Source organism: Theileria equi (genome assembly GCF_000342415.1).
Source record: "Theileria equi strain WA chromosome 2 map unlocalized gcontig_1105316255037, whole genome shotgun sequence".
NCBI lineage: Eukaryota > Apicomplexa > Aconoidasida > Piroplasmida > Theileriidae > Theileria > Theileria equi.
Window position 1 is genome coordinate 1,846,485 of NW_004668230.1, and position 15,603 is coordinate 1,862,087.

Sequence of the window (15,603 nt, forward strand, 5' to 3'; positions counted from 1 at the left end):
CTCCCTTGATTCAATCATTTATATACGGATGTTTGGTTAAAACCACCTATTAACTACTTCTCAGGGAAGCAAAATTTTAGAGGTATTATTAATGTTCTGGTTTAATATATCGTATGTCAAGAAAACGTCTGCAACATCTATCGGGAACCTAGTTATGCTTCTAGAAAATAGATGTCTAGGAAATGGTTCCTTTAATTCAACCCGGCGAGTGGTACTCTCGCATTACCATCGCATTAATATGCATTTTATCTCAAAAGGTGCGTCTAAATTGAATCGGAGAATGTTTTCTACGTCCTCAGAAAGACACTCTGCGGACGATAAAACGGGAATTCTAGCGGATAAAACGAATTACAAAGGTATGGATGAGTTTCAGATGAAAATTAAATCATGGATCACAAATAACTCTGATGTAAATAATGGAAAAGAAAGGAAATCTAATGAAAATTCTGTTGGCAGGAAAGAATTTACGTCGGATAATGTACTCTTGGTTATTGGTAACAAAAAAACCGGGAAAACACATTCATATTTAACTGGATTATCTGAACTAATAAATGCAGAAAGATATTCAATGAATGCTGTATTTTCAAGAGAAGAATATCGCGCAAAATTAATAGCACATCAAAGCTTGAAGAGGAAAAATGCCATGCCCAAAGATTTGCGGAAGATCAACGGTCTTCCAAAATTTGATTGGAATGGAATGATAGTTCCAATAGCAATGGTTATCGTTCCATCCAGAGAAATGGGATTGAATATCTTCAATATGGCATTAAAACTGCGTATACGCTCAAAAATGATAGTTGGTGGCGAGGGATACAAGAAACAGTCCGCAATAATAGGTAACTTTTATTTCTATGCAACAAAAAAGTTTAGGTGGTGCCATGCGCATTGTAGATAAGAATAACAAGGAAAATGTAGACTTAGTTATAGCAACACCTGAAATGTTGCTCAGGGCGTTTAAAGGGAGATTTGAGGATCTTAGAATAAATGTAGGTCACTTAAGATTTATGATTGTGGAGGAAGCTGATTTGCTATGTGAGCCTATATACATAGATCAAATGAGTGGGATTCTTAATTTGGTTTCTTCTAGCAGGCTTTTTGCAATGTACCTTACAAGTACCAAAACGGAACCTCTTGAAACGTTTATACGACAGGCCCATTCAATTTGCAGTGATGGTGAAAATTCAATAAATACCATCCTTCATCCACAAACCTATAAGGTTGATAATAAGATCAACCAGATATTTACTTCGATATCATCTAGTGATCCTTTAGAACAATTAATTGAAACTCTGGATGAAATTAAGCCAAAATCAGTAAATATGCACAAAAAAACGCTCATTTTTTGTAACACTGTCAAGTGCTGCCAGTAAGTTTATTCTCTGTATTTTCATCCGACATTAGATTTATTACCCTATCTCTGCGTGAAAGGGGCTACAAGATAGCATCGTTACACGGCGAAATGAAATTTGATGAGAGAAGCAAATCGTTAAAGGAACTAAAGGAAAACTGTAACATTCTAGTAACAACAAATATGGCAAGTAGAATTAGTTTTCCGTTCAACATCCAAAATGTGATTTCATTCAATTTCCCGAGAAATGTCTCGGATTATTTGCACAGAGCACATAGCATATCCAGTGATTCTGATGGTAAGGAGCAAATATACTAGTTGATATAATATAGGGATTGTAAATTCGTTCTTCTCAAAGAAACACCTACGATTGTTAAAAGATATACACGAATTGTCGCCATGTGATAATTCTATTGAGTACAGGAATGTTAACCACAAGACTGTGAAGCTTTTACATCTACATAATAAAGCCTTTGTTAATGCAGCTATAAAGTATGCTACCTTCAAAAACCCATCATTTTACAGGTATAAAAATATGAAAATAAAAAAATACGGAAAAGTTGGGTTAAAACTGACGCACAGAAGGAATCTTTTATCTCCAAAAAACAAGAGAATCATGAAAAGGTTTTACCTCAAGTAATACTCAATCACCTAAATCCTTATTTTTTGTAGGGACAAAGCCATTAAAAAGATGCAATTCTTGAAGAAACGTTCTATTTTAAAAAAAGAGTATGCATTACCAAAGTATGTTTATTTCTCATTTCTATAAGCTGTTTAGAATTCCTGATCGAATACTCGAGATGTCAGATAGTCAAGAATTCATCAGAATGAAACGTTCATCAGATGGTTTCTTGCAAATAATCCCTAAGCGAAGATCGAGAATTAATGCTTCAGTACGTTTTAAATGTATCCAGGAAATAATCATTTTTAGAGGGATTCTGAAAAGGAAAAATCTGTACCTATAACTGGTCTTCCATCATATGAAGATCAAAACGCTCGCAAAATTCCCAAATACCATCGCAACATGCACTTTTAAAAAATTTATTACTGAGAATATCAGGTCATGATAAATGTATTCCGTATAATTGATTTTAACCATAAGGAATTCTCCTAATCATTTATTCTTGAGCAAAATGTGATAAATATTATAAATTTAAGTATAACTGTCCATGTCTTTCGTCTCGAAAATTTGTACGTATTCCAGAGCCGCTGTGTGTGCTAACAGTAGTTGCTACTTGAGGTATAAGGGCTTTATTAATAATGTTGACTCTAGTAAATCCGAAAAAACTTCAAAACCTCTAAAATGCTTTGATTTGGTCCAAAGAGACGTTTTTTGGTGCTCCCAAGCTCTTTCTCTGCATGGATTCGTGTATCCTATCGAGATATCCACATGTATTTCAGAATACATCTGCAAAAACAAGCGTAATAGACTTGCTTTAAGGAAAAAAAGGAAACGAATGGGAGAAAGAATAAGTCTAAGGTATAGATAGTCTGCGACAATATGAAGACCAAATCAACCTGGAGGCGCGTTATGTACAAAGACCAAAAGTTTCCAGCAAACTACATAGATGATGATTTTCTAAAGGGTCTGGATGCAAACGGTACCTGAATGACGAATTTTACTCTAAATATAGGTTACAACGTCTATAGCATGAATGATATTTGTCCTAAAACGTTACACGTGATTGATCACGTAAGTACCATGATATTGATGGGAAAAGTTTATTTTTCAATGAATAAGGGCACGATTCAACTAAGGTTGGTGCAATGCATATAAATCATTACTATATAAGGTTCATTATAATATCCATTGTGGTTTCTATGCTAATGTTAAGCATCTTGATGGTCTTAAATAAAATCTCTTGGATGGGTAAGAACTAACTAAATTTAATACTAATATATTTAGAGTCTATAAGACAAATTAGAATGATGCTTATAATTTACCTTACAATTCAGGTATACCGCAATTACATCTTAAAGTTACTTTTAGTTGTTTCAGCCTGTACTACAAACGCTAATATCACCCTTCAGTGACGACACGGTTCATGCGCTGGCATTTTGTATGTTTTATCATTTTCACAAAATAAATGCAGTGGTTTCTGTGATTAATATAATAACACAAGACTATGATCTAACGTGGGTTTTCTTATAGTAAATAAAATACTGTTAGACATGTGAGAGAGGAATATATGCGAGATGTGGATGTTATACCACTAAACTGTTTGGTGTTAATATCAATCGTTTTGTCATCAAGGTTTGCAAATTCAAAGCAGGTTTGCTTATAGTGTTCACTTTTACAACCTTTAGGCCTCCGCTTATCTGCAACTTTTTCTTCTGTATGTCAACCATTTTAATAGTCATATTGTTGGTAGAACATTTTCTCTCCTGCCGCAAATAAAACGCTGCATTTTGGTATAGTTTATATGTGGCAATTAAAGTGAGAATAGGATTCCGGTTCAAAGATACTCATTTATGGATTTACTTTGGCTATTGTTTGCCTCACCTCTATTTCACTGGATTCAAAACTTACTTCATTATACTTATCCGGGTTCGTGATACAATAAACATATATTGGCAATACAGAGTGGTTACTGCAACTGTTATCATACCATTTGTCTATATTCATTACCAAAAATATAAACGGTATAACAAAAACTTGATCACTCACTTCCTTATAGGAATATATCAGGGCCTTGGGATCCTGATCGTTTTAGAATTAATAAAATGCGTTAAAAGCGCGATAAATTGTGTCTTAATATATTCTTCTATAATCTTTTTACATTTTAATCCTATTATGGTATCACGGTGTGATTTAGGGCTCGTTTATACACAGTACGTTTGTCTTATACCTCAATTACTTTGATGTTGCGCTCATTGAGCTAATTATATGGTTTTCATGCAAAAAATATTATAAACAACTTAGCAATGCCGAAATACGACTCCCTTCGCCCAAATTTCGTGAAATGCTTACAAATGTGCTAGAAAGTGAACTCAATACATATCCTGATCAATCCGTTATACAATACAAATCAGATGAGCAAATCCTAAATGTGTAAGTTTACTACGTTAAGATATATATATCTTTTAGAACTATTAAGGCGGCAAACCTAAGGGTCTTAAGGTTAAAAGTTAACAATTTCTACGAATCCTGTTATTTGGTATCGACATTACTCGAAAGATATCTTTAAAACGATTATAATGCGTAGGTTACGAAACTATGTAACAGATTTTAACATTTGTTTGTAACTTTCTCTAATGCAACCCTTAATATTTGCTTGGTTCTTTTGGATTGCTGTTTATTTCATCTCTTATTTCGGTCCAGGTTCTAGACAACTTGTCTTCAACCATAGCAGCTTCATTAAATGTCTTGACCATGTTTCTAACCCATTCATAGATCACCATTCTTGTTAGTGGTGGATCAAATGGCATATCATCGAACAACGGATTTGTCTCGGGCATTTTCTTTAACTTCACCGATGCATTCTTGTACATTTCATGAAGATAAGAAAACTTATACACCAGTAAATCAGTTACAACCTGCCTTGCCAGCATTTTGTTTATAACCTCGGCTGCATTCAGATTAGATGTTTCGTTAGCAGACTGTAAATCATAATTTGATGCTTCTTCCAATTCTGCATTGATAGATGCTACCAGTTTTCCGGATAAGTCTACAAGATTGTTGACAACTGCATCCATCTCCCTCACAAAGCTACCAGGGTCCTCAAACGATGAGTAATCTCCGTAAGGGTACAAACTTAGCATACTGTCTTGGAACTTATTTGCAAATACATTCGCTCCATATTGGAGGAACATAAATGTAAAAATAACTATTTTCATACTTCTAAGATCGGAGATGATACTATAAAGTAGTTGGTGAACAGTACAGATCTTCGCATACAAAAAATCTTGTGACTGTATAAATAAAATTTCCTAGGCAGATGCTTAGGAAATTTTTCGACGCAAAAATTTCATCCCATGACTCAAGATCTGGAAAATGAAAATTCTTATGGTAATTTTCATACAGGATAAAAAATGTTTCTCTATACCCAATGCTCAAAACTAACATACGGATGTTTACACTATCTATATGCGTAAAGATAAAGTTTAAATGTTAACATTATAGGCCTATATAGACATTAATCTTATACCCTAAACTATATATGTACTTAAAAGTTATGACAGCCGATAGCTTCTTACGCTGGCATATTTTGGAATAATCACATAATCCAAAATATGCCAGTAACAACGATACTGATTCCAACAAATATATTGTTAGTTATGAATCCCGACTTAAACAACGATAAATCTCCCGTAGTTTTAACTTTTCCAAAGGTTGTTAGATTGAAACTTATGCGTTTAGTCTCATCTTTGAGTTTTTGCAAACGTTTTGTCCTTTGTCTCTCCAATTTGTCTGAAACTTTAGCGTAGACAATTGCACTACAGACCAAAAATTTTGCATTATCATCCTTTAAACCACGGCTATACTTAACGTTATCCTTGGCGAATGCGTTGAGTGTGTTGATAATGTACTGCAATACCCTCAATGTGTTCAAAGATACCACAGCTGAATGCGCAGCAACATAATCTTCTGCTATGCGCATCTGAAGGCTTTCCATAATATCTGGGTATATAAGGCCATTTTTTAGCATATGAGATTCTCTAACCAACCTCAACGTTGCCTGGGTGAGTTCCCTTTCCAAACTTATATCCTGAGGCCCCTCTACGACCCTTGAAACATGATCAGGGGCACTTACAATCCTTGTATTTAGTATTTCTGGGATTCTAAAGTTGCTAAGGGCAACACCGTAAACATCATGCAGACATGCAAACCTATTTGGGTACCCAGGACCGTACAATATTGTACTAAGTCCCCATGCATAAAATTGGATGCAGTACGAAAAAATCAAAATCGATGATATCATTATTATGCATTAAAATAGTAAATCAACTAAATAAAAATATCAAAAAATTTAGCACCAGTATGTGAAAATTTTTGCGAGGAAAAGAGCAAATTTTCCTTGATCAAAAGTGATCAATATTCATACGTTTAGGAGGTGCATATATGCTGTCAAGTGGCCATATTTTTAGTCCACAAGAAACCGGAGAATGATCACTTGTAAGCAGCATATTTTTCGTCTGTGGTAAAACTGCCCTGTATGACCCATCGTCAATTTCTAGGCATGTTTTAAGGGATGGTAACGACCACTTTAGCACTCTGTCCGTCCATGATGGTACTCTCTCACGAACATTACCACCTTTATACCACTTTAATCCAAATTGTGTATGGTATTCTCTATCCGCCCAATCGGAGGAAGATCTATTGATCACATCGCGATCATCACGTTTTTTATATGTAGGATCAAAACTTACAATTCCCTCTTCAAAGTCCTACGTAATAATTTAAGTTATGAACAGTAAACTCACAAAATCAGAGAAGACAGAGGCATTTCCAGAGTAAAGTTCGTCATTATAAAATAAAACTTCACGTTGATTGTGATTTAATAAAAAAATGGCCTCATCTGCAGTTATGTTGCGAACACGAAAATTAAAATCTCCAGCCCATAAGATGTGGTGAAAGACATCTTGGAAAATGACATTACTATGACCTCCATAAGCTTCAGCAATTTTTTTCAATATAGACGAAGCCGCTCGTTGTCTTTCACCAAATTTTGCCGGCAAATGAGCGCCAATTATGCATAGAATTTGACCAAAAATTTTCAACTGCAGCGTTATTGCACCCTTGCTATGATTAAGCATGCTTAGTGCAATGGCCTTGGATTTTCCCACAGAAACACTTCCATTTCCCAAAAGCTCAGTACGTACCCATACCGCTAAACATGTACTTTTTGTATGTAAAAATGCTCCATCACCATATCCAGACAATTTGTATTTTTCTAACTCGATTCTAGTATACGCACAATCTGGTCCACACGACAAAAAGCTTGAGATTATATTAAATAGTTTTGAAGAAAGTGTTTCTTGCAAAGATATTACGTAAATATCATAACCAGGTTCTATCCATTCACGTAGGGGTTCATGCTGGTATTCTTTAATTTTTGTGGTATCGTGTGCAATTGGTAGTTTTTGGCTATGCGAATGTCTAAAATCTACAACATGAGAAAGCCATCTACTCAAGCGGCCTTTTTTCTTTATGTTACAACATACAGAATCAGGAACAATAGTTGTATTTGTGTTTTCGAAAAAATCCTGATAAACGCAATTCCATGTTCCCACGAATATGGTAACTGGTTTTGTGTTAATATTTCGGTTATCTTCAAAATCTGGAGCAATTAACTTCCTCCCATGTAATTGTAACTTTGTAAAGTCGGAGGACTTGAGATTAGAATCCCTTACATGGTTCAATCTTTTAAAATCTAGTGGCTTTGTAGCATTTCCATTGAAACGCTTGAGCAAACTGCTAACTGTAGAAGATTGGTAGTGTGATAAATTGCCATTTATAAGTGCTACACGCTCCTTAACAGACGTTGGAGAATTGTCTGATAGGGGTAAATCGATGTGATCTTCCAAAGTTATATCCATTTACGATGAATAAAGCGCCAACCACAGGTGATTAGCCATTTTAAAATAGATGATAAATCGAATTATAGGCTCACCGTGAAACCGCTACAACTAGTGAGTATTTAAGTAGCGACAGCCTCGTTATTTTGAAAGTTCAGAGACAAACAGCGTAATTATAAATACAGTTTTAAAATAATGATGGATTACTATCATTTAAACACGAACTAGTGTACTTATATACATGAATAAAGGAACAGATGCGATAGAGTGGAGTAAGAAAAGATGAATTGATTCGAATACTATAGTATATGGATTTGTGAAAATTAAAACCGAACCAACATATTAAAACTAAATAAGTACAAATCCACTCCACTTGAATATAATTATATACACAACAGAACAGAGTTTTACTGGAAAAACATCAAGACCCTATATTCACAATTAAGTGGCGCTAATTGGGAATTATCTTACACAATACAGCTGGAACCTTATAGCTATACCTTTTCGATCCGTTTTGTTCATTTGGCTGCAAACAACAAGTTTTGTTCGTGTTATCTGAAATATGATTTAACTTTGATATAGTTTTTCCAAACGTGGATCTGGCCATTTTAGGCCTTTGTTCTACATTTTAGCATATCACTGTGTTTAATTTTACAACACAATCTGTCATGGTCGATTGATCTTCTTAAACAGGGAACTACCTACAACACATGGACCTTTGGTATTTATAGGATGCGATTATCACTATCTCAACGAATTTATAAATGTACCTAGAGTGTAGATATGTCCGAAACAAGCGATGATAGACTCTCGTTTTGCTTAGATCGAATGCGAGATAGAGCACAAGATGTGCTAAACATCGATCTACAAAAACTCTCAAAAAGAAGTAGAATCGAGACTTTACAGACATTAAGAAAGCAACTAGCAGAGAAAAGACGTGAAGAATTTCTTGAACGACTAAAACGATTTTCTAGCTATAATGCCAGGCACATAGATAACAATTATTCTGGCAATAATTCTCAAGATTATAATAATTCCAGTGACTCAGAAGATAGCTCTGCGTTGAGTGTTATGTTTAACTCCAGATATTTTTCTATAAAATCCTTCGTGTCCAAGAACATCACATCAATACTAGTGTGGCCAGATTTTATAATAGCTACCGATACTCATATAAGGGAAGAAGCTACAGCTCTGTGTAATAGTCTTGTTTGTGTGAGACCAGAAGGGCATAGAGTTCTTGTGCTTGTAGACAATTTTTGTGCAATTGAATTTAGCAAAAATGGGAAAATAAGAAGACGCTTCAAGGTGCATTTTACCAGAGGTCCTACGATACTTGATTGTGTTTTACTTGATTATAATAAAAAACTAGAGGTGAAAGACCTACACTATTATGTCTCCGATATTTTGATGTATAATGGATGCCTTTTGGCATCATCTGAAGCGGCATGCCGCATATTTATTATGCGTAGCAGGTATGTTATGTACTTAAAAGTAAAAAAACTCACAGGTTGGAGGAAGCATACATATCCCGTCCTATAGGGGAACCAATTTTTACTCCTTTGGAATACAAAGAATGTACTCGTGAATCTATGATTGATGCATATTACAGGTTTGTTTCCAAAGATCAAAAATAATTTTGCAGCATGAACGATCTAGAGCACGAAAAGGACTCTTTAGTTTTTGTGGATAAAAATGCCGGCTATATTGGAGGATATAATCCTAACTGGTTATGCTGGAGAGATGGAAACACTAGGTATATTTTGCGTATCCCATTTTTGTATCGTTTCATATTCAGTAAATACGCATCAACATGTGAAGTAAGGGCCAAGGTTATCGTAGAAGGTTCCTTCTTGAAAACGCTTGACGATGTTATAATTGGCAGTGTTCCAGATGGAGTAAACTTGGAGGACTCCGATATCGCAACAATTAGAATACATGATGTTAATCTGAAAGATACAAAGATCACCAGTTTTCAAATATGTGAGCAGACACTTACCCGAGGTCATAAAGCCAGGCGAGTTGCAGATCCAATGCGAAAAATAATAAGGGCCTGGTTAAACACAAAGACTAATCCAGAGTTCTCATTCAATAGACTTATAGACACTGTTTCAACCTTTTCAAATAAATTCTGAGTAGTGCATAAGTTATCAATATTTTATACTGAAGGAATCGTATTTGTGTGATCCATCCTCTTCATTGAATTCGAAGGTACATGATTCAATAACAGAATTGGGTGATCCTACATGTTCTAAAAAGTGTCTAAAAGATTCCATTGCCTGTTTTTCAACGGTCTGACCTGCACCTACGACGCTTCCATCGACATGGTTTTGTACGTATCCCTTTATCCCAAGTTTATCGGCCTCTATCTTTGTGTATTTTCTAAAAAATACACCTTGCACTTTCCCGCGTACTATAAACGTGAAATTAAACGACTTCGCCATCACAGCTAATGTATACTGTTCACTGTGATTAAGGGGGACTCCCCTGATAGGATAATAGCGTGTATACCAGATAAACATCTCATAATTAGTATAATAGTAAGAAATAAACTAGGTCATTGAAATGGAGGTGCCGCAAAGGAACTCAAACGGCTATGATATTTAGAAGATGCTAAAACAGGAACATGCGGAACAAGTCATAGATTTAAATACTGAGTGCAGCATTGTAACCGCTATTTAATAGCAGAGAAGGATATGTTAAATAGCCTATACACGACCACGGCGGTGGAAAGCTCACAAAGTGCGATAGGTCACAACTCAGGGGAAAGTAGGCTTCTAAAGCATAGAATTATCAGATACTTTCTGAATTTCTGAACATTTGATCAGAGAACAAATGATATGCATATACGTACGTTTGAACCGGAAGTGGGCACCACAATATTTTTTAAAGTATATCCTAGTGTGGGAAGTTGCTGCAATATTCATTTCCGTGCGACTAAATTTTCGTTATCTATCGAAAACTAACCATTTATACAAGCTCTTGCATGCTCATTTGCGTTGCAAGAAAACTAACCGCCTATATATCGTTTCTATACATTTGGGCTCCAGTACCAGTAAAGGTAAGTTTATATTATGACTGCACTGATATGTAAATTCTTTGTTATACTAATGTCGATTTAAATCCGGGAACATATTTACCTGTAGGTATCAAGGGAGCTTCTAAATTGCAAATTCTCAGTGGACCATGTCATGATATTTGACGAAACTTGACGTTTATACATTAAAAGGTTGTTATCTAGTGCTCAAATACTGCAGAAATGTGAACAATAAAGCAGCGGCTATAAAGAGTCGCATGTTTATGAATGGATCAGTTTATCGTAATTCAATGATTTAAAATTTATCTGTAATCTCAAGTTGGTCGTATGAGAATAACATTTGTTGGACATTCTTATATACATACCATTTTGCCTGTGCAAATGCTTCAGGTTTCTATTCCAGCGCATTGCTACGATCTCGAGAATTTTGGGGTTTATGTAATAACCAACACAATCAGAAGCACAAATTAGTAATTTATCATGTAGCCGTTTGATATCACGTGTTTATATTGTCACTTCACGAAGGCCGTTACGAACTTACTATGCCCCGTCCTTAGTGTTTATTGGAGGCTTTAAGTTGGGAGGGTCAAGGGTTTATATTAATAGTCTTTGAAGCATCTAGATTACAAAATTTTTACAAATGTCAACCATTGGAAACGCTGGGTCCCATAGTTGTGTTTTAAACAAACCAACTAAGATTGAATACCAGAAACTCAGGATCCTTATTTTGGACGCACCAAATAATTCAAATGTTAAGTTGTATCTGAACGAAATGTTGGATTTTGGTGTAACAAGCTTGGTACGTACTTGCGAAGCCAGCTATAACGAATCCGTCATACTAGAAAATAACATTCTAATCAAGGATTTGGTCTTCAATGATGGAGATCCGCCACCTTCTAACGTTGTTTCTGAGTGGCTTTCTCTCATAAAAGATGTTATTAATAGTGATGGTGCAGTTGCCGTTCATTGTGTAGCTGGATTAGGTAGAGCACCCGTACTTGCTTGTATTGCACTTGTGGAATACGGTATGCAACCTTTGGATGCCATAAGCTATGTAAGGGAAAGGAGAAAAGGTGCTATCAATCGTAGGCAACTTGAGTTTCTAAAGACATACAAGAGACGTAGATCTAACGGGTGTATTCAATTTTGCCGTATGATGTGATTTTCGTCATCTAGCATTGTGGATAAATGTCTTGCCCTTTTCTTTACATGTTTACCTTAATACATGCAAAATGCACTGGTTTATTAATCTATGATTACATAGTACTGGATTAATGTTACATTTCCGTGCATAAATATCTATGTTTTGCATCAAGAGTGATATGAGCACAAAGCCTACTTATATGCATGCATTTTTGGTATTCCTTAGCCGCTGAAAAGTTGTGCTTATTTGGCACATTATTTCAGCGTTTATCGCTACAATTCTAAAAGACTTTGCGTATCCTGTTTTCTTACGTATACTTTTCCGCCAAAACTATAAGGGGGTTCCTTGGATTTTAATACCTACATCCTTGTTCTGGACACAAGGGTGGTAACATCTTAGAAACCGTAAACCATAGAATTCTAATATATAGAGTCCATCCTTTTAATTTAATATTGTAAAGTCTCCGGTTTATAGTATTTAGTATCATTAATGATGAGTTTTTTGTTAAAAATAAGAATTTTTAATTACAGACTGACTGCATGTGATTCTTTTACATAAATGGATTGTTATTGCCACCAATCGTTTTGAATGGAGTGTTTTCCATGTAATGCGTTAATTTTGACAAAAGTCTATATATTTTAACATTTAATAATTAGTAAAAAATCTGTCACTTGCTAATCAAAAGAACCCTAGGGAACGATCAGATTCGTAGTGTTGCATCGAGTCAAATATTTTTTACTAGCAGGAAGAATTCTAATAATTGGTACACTTATGGATATAAATGTTTAATATTGAAGATTTTTTAGTGTGGGATTTTTGTGAAAATTGCTGTGTATCTATAAATTGAAATAGTCCATCTGCAGCAAGAGGGTCTGAAACGGGTGCACTTATGCACTTTTATTCTGCCAAGTAACACATTTATCTCGAATGTTATTTAAAATATTATAATATCTCTTTTTTCCATAAAAATTGCTTTCTGGTGACAATTTTGTCAACCGTGCGCAAAGATATTGGGACACTTTTTTATGGACTATAATACCATTTCCGTATGTTTTAATTGTGTAAGATTGTATTTTGTAATGACCATTATTAAAAGGTTTTTTATGACTTTAGCGTCTTTATTTTAAAATATTTACGAATTAGATATATTGCGTATTGTTTTAAGTTTGCAGTGATTATTATTTTTCTGTAAACAGCAGACTTCTTATTTGCAGTTGTGGAATTTTTCTATTTTAGCTGATTTAAAAACATTTTTACATTCATCCACGATATCTAACTACAATTCTATAATGATTCTTTGATTTTAAAATAATTAGGACATGTTATAGGGTGAGAAATATGCATGTTTGTATATTGCATGGAAAGATATATATCGAGTTATTTGCTAGTTTGATGTATAGCATATTGTATAGTGAAATAACTCAATAATTTTTTATATCATCTTATCGTTCTATCAAGTACAGTGGTTTATGGTATTAAAAATGTGACAGCCTAATAGAAGCCTTTTGTATGGACATGCATATTTCTCAAGTGCTTTATAGACATAAATATTTGTCGTAGGTACTAAAATGAGCGAATCAAAAATGGAAATCCAAGATGGATCACATAAAAAAACAAGAATGATGGAGCGAATGTCTAAACATGATGTTAATGTATTGGAAAACATGGTACCTAAGCTCCCTCGTATAACTGGGCTGGTCTATGATAAGACATTAAAACGTTGGAGATCCATAGTTCCCTCTGTATACTCGTCTAAGCGTACGGTTAGGTATTTTAGCGTCAGAAAATATGGCTTCAAAAAGGCATGGCTGAAGGCTCTGCATCATATTTGTAATTCCATAATAAGTCATCTAATGGCAAAAGCAAAAAGAAAAAGCCATAGAATTGGTTATTCTGATGTTGAAACAGAATCTGAATATGGTAATGATGAATTTCTCCTGGATAGGACTAAACTAGATGAAAATATTTTCCATGATATGAATACAAAAAACCTCGATAACTTGAACAGTGAAATTGGCATAGATACATCTGATTGTGACATATTGTATCCAATTTTTAAGTATGTTTTATCTAAACCCGTATCTGGGAAGCATGAAACCACTGATGAAGATCCTCGCAAACTGAGGGCTGCACTTTTTGATAAAAGCATATCCAGAGACAATCATTCACATAAAAACGAGGATATAAATCACGAAGTCCTTTTGGGAAGACTTCCAACAAAAGCTGATAAGAGTAGTACAAGTATGGAAACAGCAGGTACAGATACAACTGGGTTAGACAGTTTGGAAAATGAGTCCAGGGAATATGAAACAAAGCAGTTAGAAAGATCAGACAACGACGATCGTTTGTACAGTTTAAGAAAAAACCCAAAAAAGTCCAAAAGAATTGATGAAAACTATTTTATAACAAGTGAAAACAGCATTGAAATGTTGACGTTCGATGATGAGATTTGCAACATTGAAGCTAGAAACCGGGACTCATTTTCGAATACGGATATTCTTATGGGACAAAGGAGCGGCAATTCAGTATACAGTACAGAATACCGTTTGGAGTCATTTGAAAATTTGGTGTCTGATTCTGATGATCATTTAAAGTGTAAGGACGATACTAGCTTAGGACGCAACTTGATCGACGTAGATTTCGACAAATATATAAAAGCATTAGATTTGTTCGATGATGAAAAGAACCTGAATGACAGTGGAAATACAGGTTGTACTAAACATGTTCAAAAAGAAGAAAAAAATCACACAAAAAATGGAAAGCCATCAGGTAAATTTGAAGCACTTCTTGCGGCCACTAGATCTTCAGCAAAGAATTCTCCGTCATATGAGAAAATTGAAGATCAATCAAAAATTGCAAACAGTTTGCGCCCGTGGCATCAGTGTAAGTTATTTGTTAGATGATCTCAATCGATACAGGTATTGTCTGGATCCCAAGCATTTCTCGTTGGAGAACGCTGTATTATGATGATATGTCAGTCAAACATACAAAGACATTCACACCTGCTGTATTTGGGGGCGTAGAGGCGGCGTATTATGCTGCTGTAGAATTTAGGAACATGATAGACAATATGAACGGTTTAACATCTCTTGCAACTATAAGACGTACTTGGAACAAGACAGGTGCAAACATAAAACACACAAGAGAAGAAACACTCAAAAACATGAAGAAGAGAAGGGAAAATTTTGCCAAGTGTAATAACTGGACTGAAAACACGGAATATTCTAAACCAAATTCTACACATCATCGTACATCACAAAAGAGGAAGATTGAAAAATTATCGAATGAAATAAACTCAGATGATGGATATAGTGCATATATACAGGAGGGTTTATCGGAACATAGTTTATTAGGTTTGGATGCTAAGTATCTCTGTATGCCAATACCCATAAACTGGCATAATGATTGCAAAACTTATGTAGAATCATAGTCACTCTATTTATACTAATAGCTCCTTTATATGTCTATTAAATATGATTAGAACATCGTCAGAAGCGCGTGAATTTTTTGAGAAGTTAACGTCCAACTTTATATCAAAACATGTGCGATTTTGAATTT

At 34.8% G+C, this 15,603-nt stretch overlaps 10 protein-coding genes across 10 annotated transcripts, besides 1 other annotated feature; 6 read left to right on the plus strand and 4 right to left on the minus strand.

Moving 5' to 3' along the window:
• Positions 1–280: 280 nt before the first annotated feature.
• Positions 281–2,384, plus strand: BEWA_043190 (DEAD box ATP-dependent RNA helicase family member protein; the record flags this gene model as incomplete). Its single annotated transcript, XM_004833673.1, has 8 exons — positions 281–836; positions 871–1,366; positions 1,402–1,646; positions 1,681–1,840; positions 1,874–1,984; positions 2,021–2,092; positions 2,127–2,241; positions 2,280–2,384. 8 exons carry the CDS (start codon positions 281–283, stop codon positions 2,382–2,384), a joined length of 1,860 nt encoding a protein of 619 aa, XP_004833730.1.
• A 133-nt stretch (positions 2,385–2,517) lies between these two features.
• On the plus strand, positions 2,518–2,838 carry BEWA_043200 (hypothetical protein; the record flags this gene model as incomplete). Its single annotated transcript, XM_004833674.1, has 1 exon — positions 2,518–2,838. One exon carries the CDS (start codon positions 2,518–2,520, stop codon positions 2,836–2,838), a length of 321 nt encoding a protein of 106 aa, XP_004833731.1.
• Positions 2,839–2,849: 11 nt separating this feature from the next.
• Positions 2,850–3,766, plus strand: BEWA_043210 (hypothetical protein; the record flags this gene model as incomplete). Its single annotated transcript, XM_004833675.1, has 8 exons — positions 2,850–2,949; positions 2,983–3,106; positions 3,142–3,218; positions 3,255–3,304; positions 3,339–3,408; positions 3,442–3,484; positions 3,519–3,621; positions 3,656–3,766. The coding sequence occupies 8 exons, from the start codon at positions 2,850–2,852 to the stop codon at positions 3,764–3,766; spliced, it is 678 nt and encodes a 225-aa protein (XP_004833732.1).
• Positions 3,767–4,612: 846 nt separating this feature from the next.
• BEWA_043220 (conserved hypothetical protein) lies at positions 4,613–5,161 on the minus strand (the record flags this gene model as incomplete). The annotated part of the gene is made up of 1 exon (XM_004833676.1): positions 4,613–5,161. One exon carries the CDS (start codon positions 5,159–5,161, stop codon positions 4,613–4,615), a length of 549 nt encoding a protein of 182 aa, XP_004833733.1.
• A 404-nt stretch (positions 5,162–5,565) lies between these two features.
• On the minus strand, positions 5,566–6,270 carry BEWA_043230 (conserved hypothetical protein; the record flags this gene model as incomplete). The annotated part of the gene is made up of 1 exon (XM_004833677.1): positions 5,566–6,270. One exon carries the CDS (start codon positions 6,268–6,270, stop codon positions 5,566–5,568), a length of 705 nt encoding a protein of 234 aa, XP_004833734.1.
• A 100-nt stretch (positions 6,271–6,370) lies between these two features.
• On the minus strand, positions 6,371–7,888 carry BEWA_043240 (endonuclease/exonuclease/phosphatase family member protein; the record flags this gene model as incomplete). The annotated part of the gene is made up of 2 exons (XM_004833678.1): positions 6,371–6,736; positions 6,773–7,888. The coding sequence occupies 2 exons, from the start codon at positions 7,886–7,888 to the stop codon at positions 6,371–6,373; spliced, it is 1,482 nt and encodes a 493-aa protein (XP_004833735.1).
• Positions 7,889–8,300: 412 nt separating this feature from the next.
• BEWA_043250 (conserved hypothetical protein) lies at positions 8,301–9,999 on the plus strand (the record flags this gene model as incomplete). The annotated part of the gene is made up of 4 exons (XM_004833679.1): positions 8,301–9,339; positions 9,375–9,476; positions 9,510–9,620; positions 9,663–9,999. The coding sequence occupies exons 1-4, from the start codon at positions 8,651–8,653 to the stop codon at positions 9,997–9,999; spliced, it is 1,239 nt and encodes a 412-aa protein (XP_004833736.1). The 5' UTR covers positions 8,301–8,650.
• Positions 10,000–10,014: 15 nt separating this feature from the next.
• BEWA_043260 (acylphosphatase, putative) lies at positions 10,015–10,386 on the minus strand (the record flags this gene model as incomplete). Its single annotated transcript, XM_004833680.1, has 1 exon — positions 10,015–10,386. One exon carries the CDS (start codon positions 10,384–10,386, stop codon positions 10,015–10,017), a length of 372 nt encoding a protein of 123 aa, XP_004833737.1.
• A 391-nt stretch (positions 10,387–10,777) lies between these two features.
• On the plus strand, positions 10,778–12,079 carry BEWA_043270 (protein tyrosine phosphatase, putative). The gene is made up of 2 exons (XM_004833681.1): positions 10,778–10,925; positions 11,011–12,079. Exon 2 carries the CDS (start codon positions 11,542–11,544, stop codon positions 12,061–12,063), a length of 522 nt encoding a protein of 173 aa, XP_004833738.1. The 5' UTR covers positions 10,778–10,925; positions 11,011–11,541; the 3' UTR covers positions 12,064–12,079.
• An 896-nt stretch (positions 12,080–12,975) lies between these two features.
• Positions 12,976–12,996: a sequence feature (AT_rich).
• A 617-nt stretch (positions 12,997–13,613) lies between these two features.
• On the plus strand, positions 13,614–15,475 carry BEWA_043280 (conserved hypothetical protein; the record flags this gene model as incomplete). Its single annotated transcript, XM_004833682.1, has 2 exons — positions 13,614–14,928; positions 14,964–15,475. 2 exons carry the CDS (start codon positions 13,614–13,616, stop codon positions 15,473–15,475), a joined length of 1,827 nt encoding a protein of 608 aa, XP_004833739.1.
• Positions 15,476–15,603: the final 128 nt, after the last annotated feature.

Coding starts and splice junctions, on each gene's coding strand:
- BEWA_043270 (XM_004833681.1), top strand. CDS start 11,542: ATGTCAACCATTGGAAACGCTGGGTCCCATAGTTGTGTTTTAAACAAA.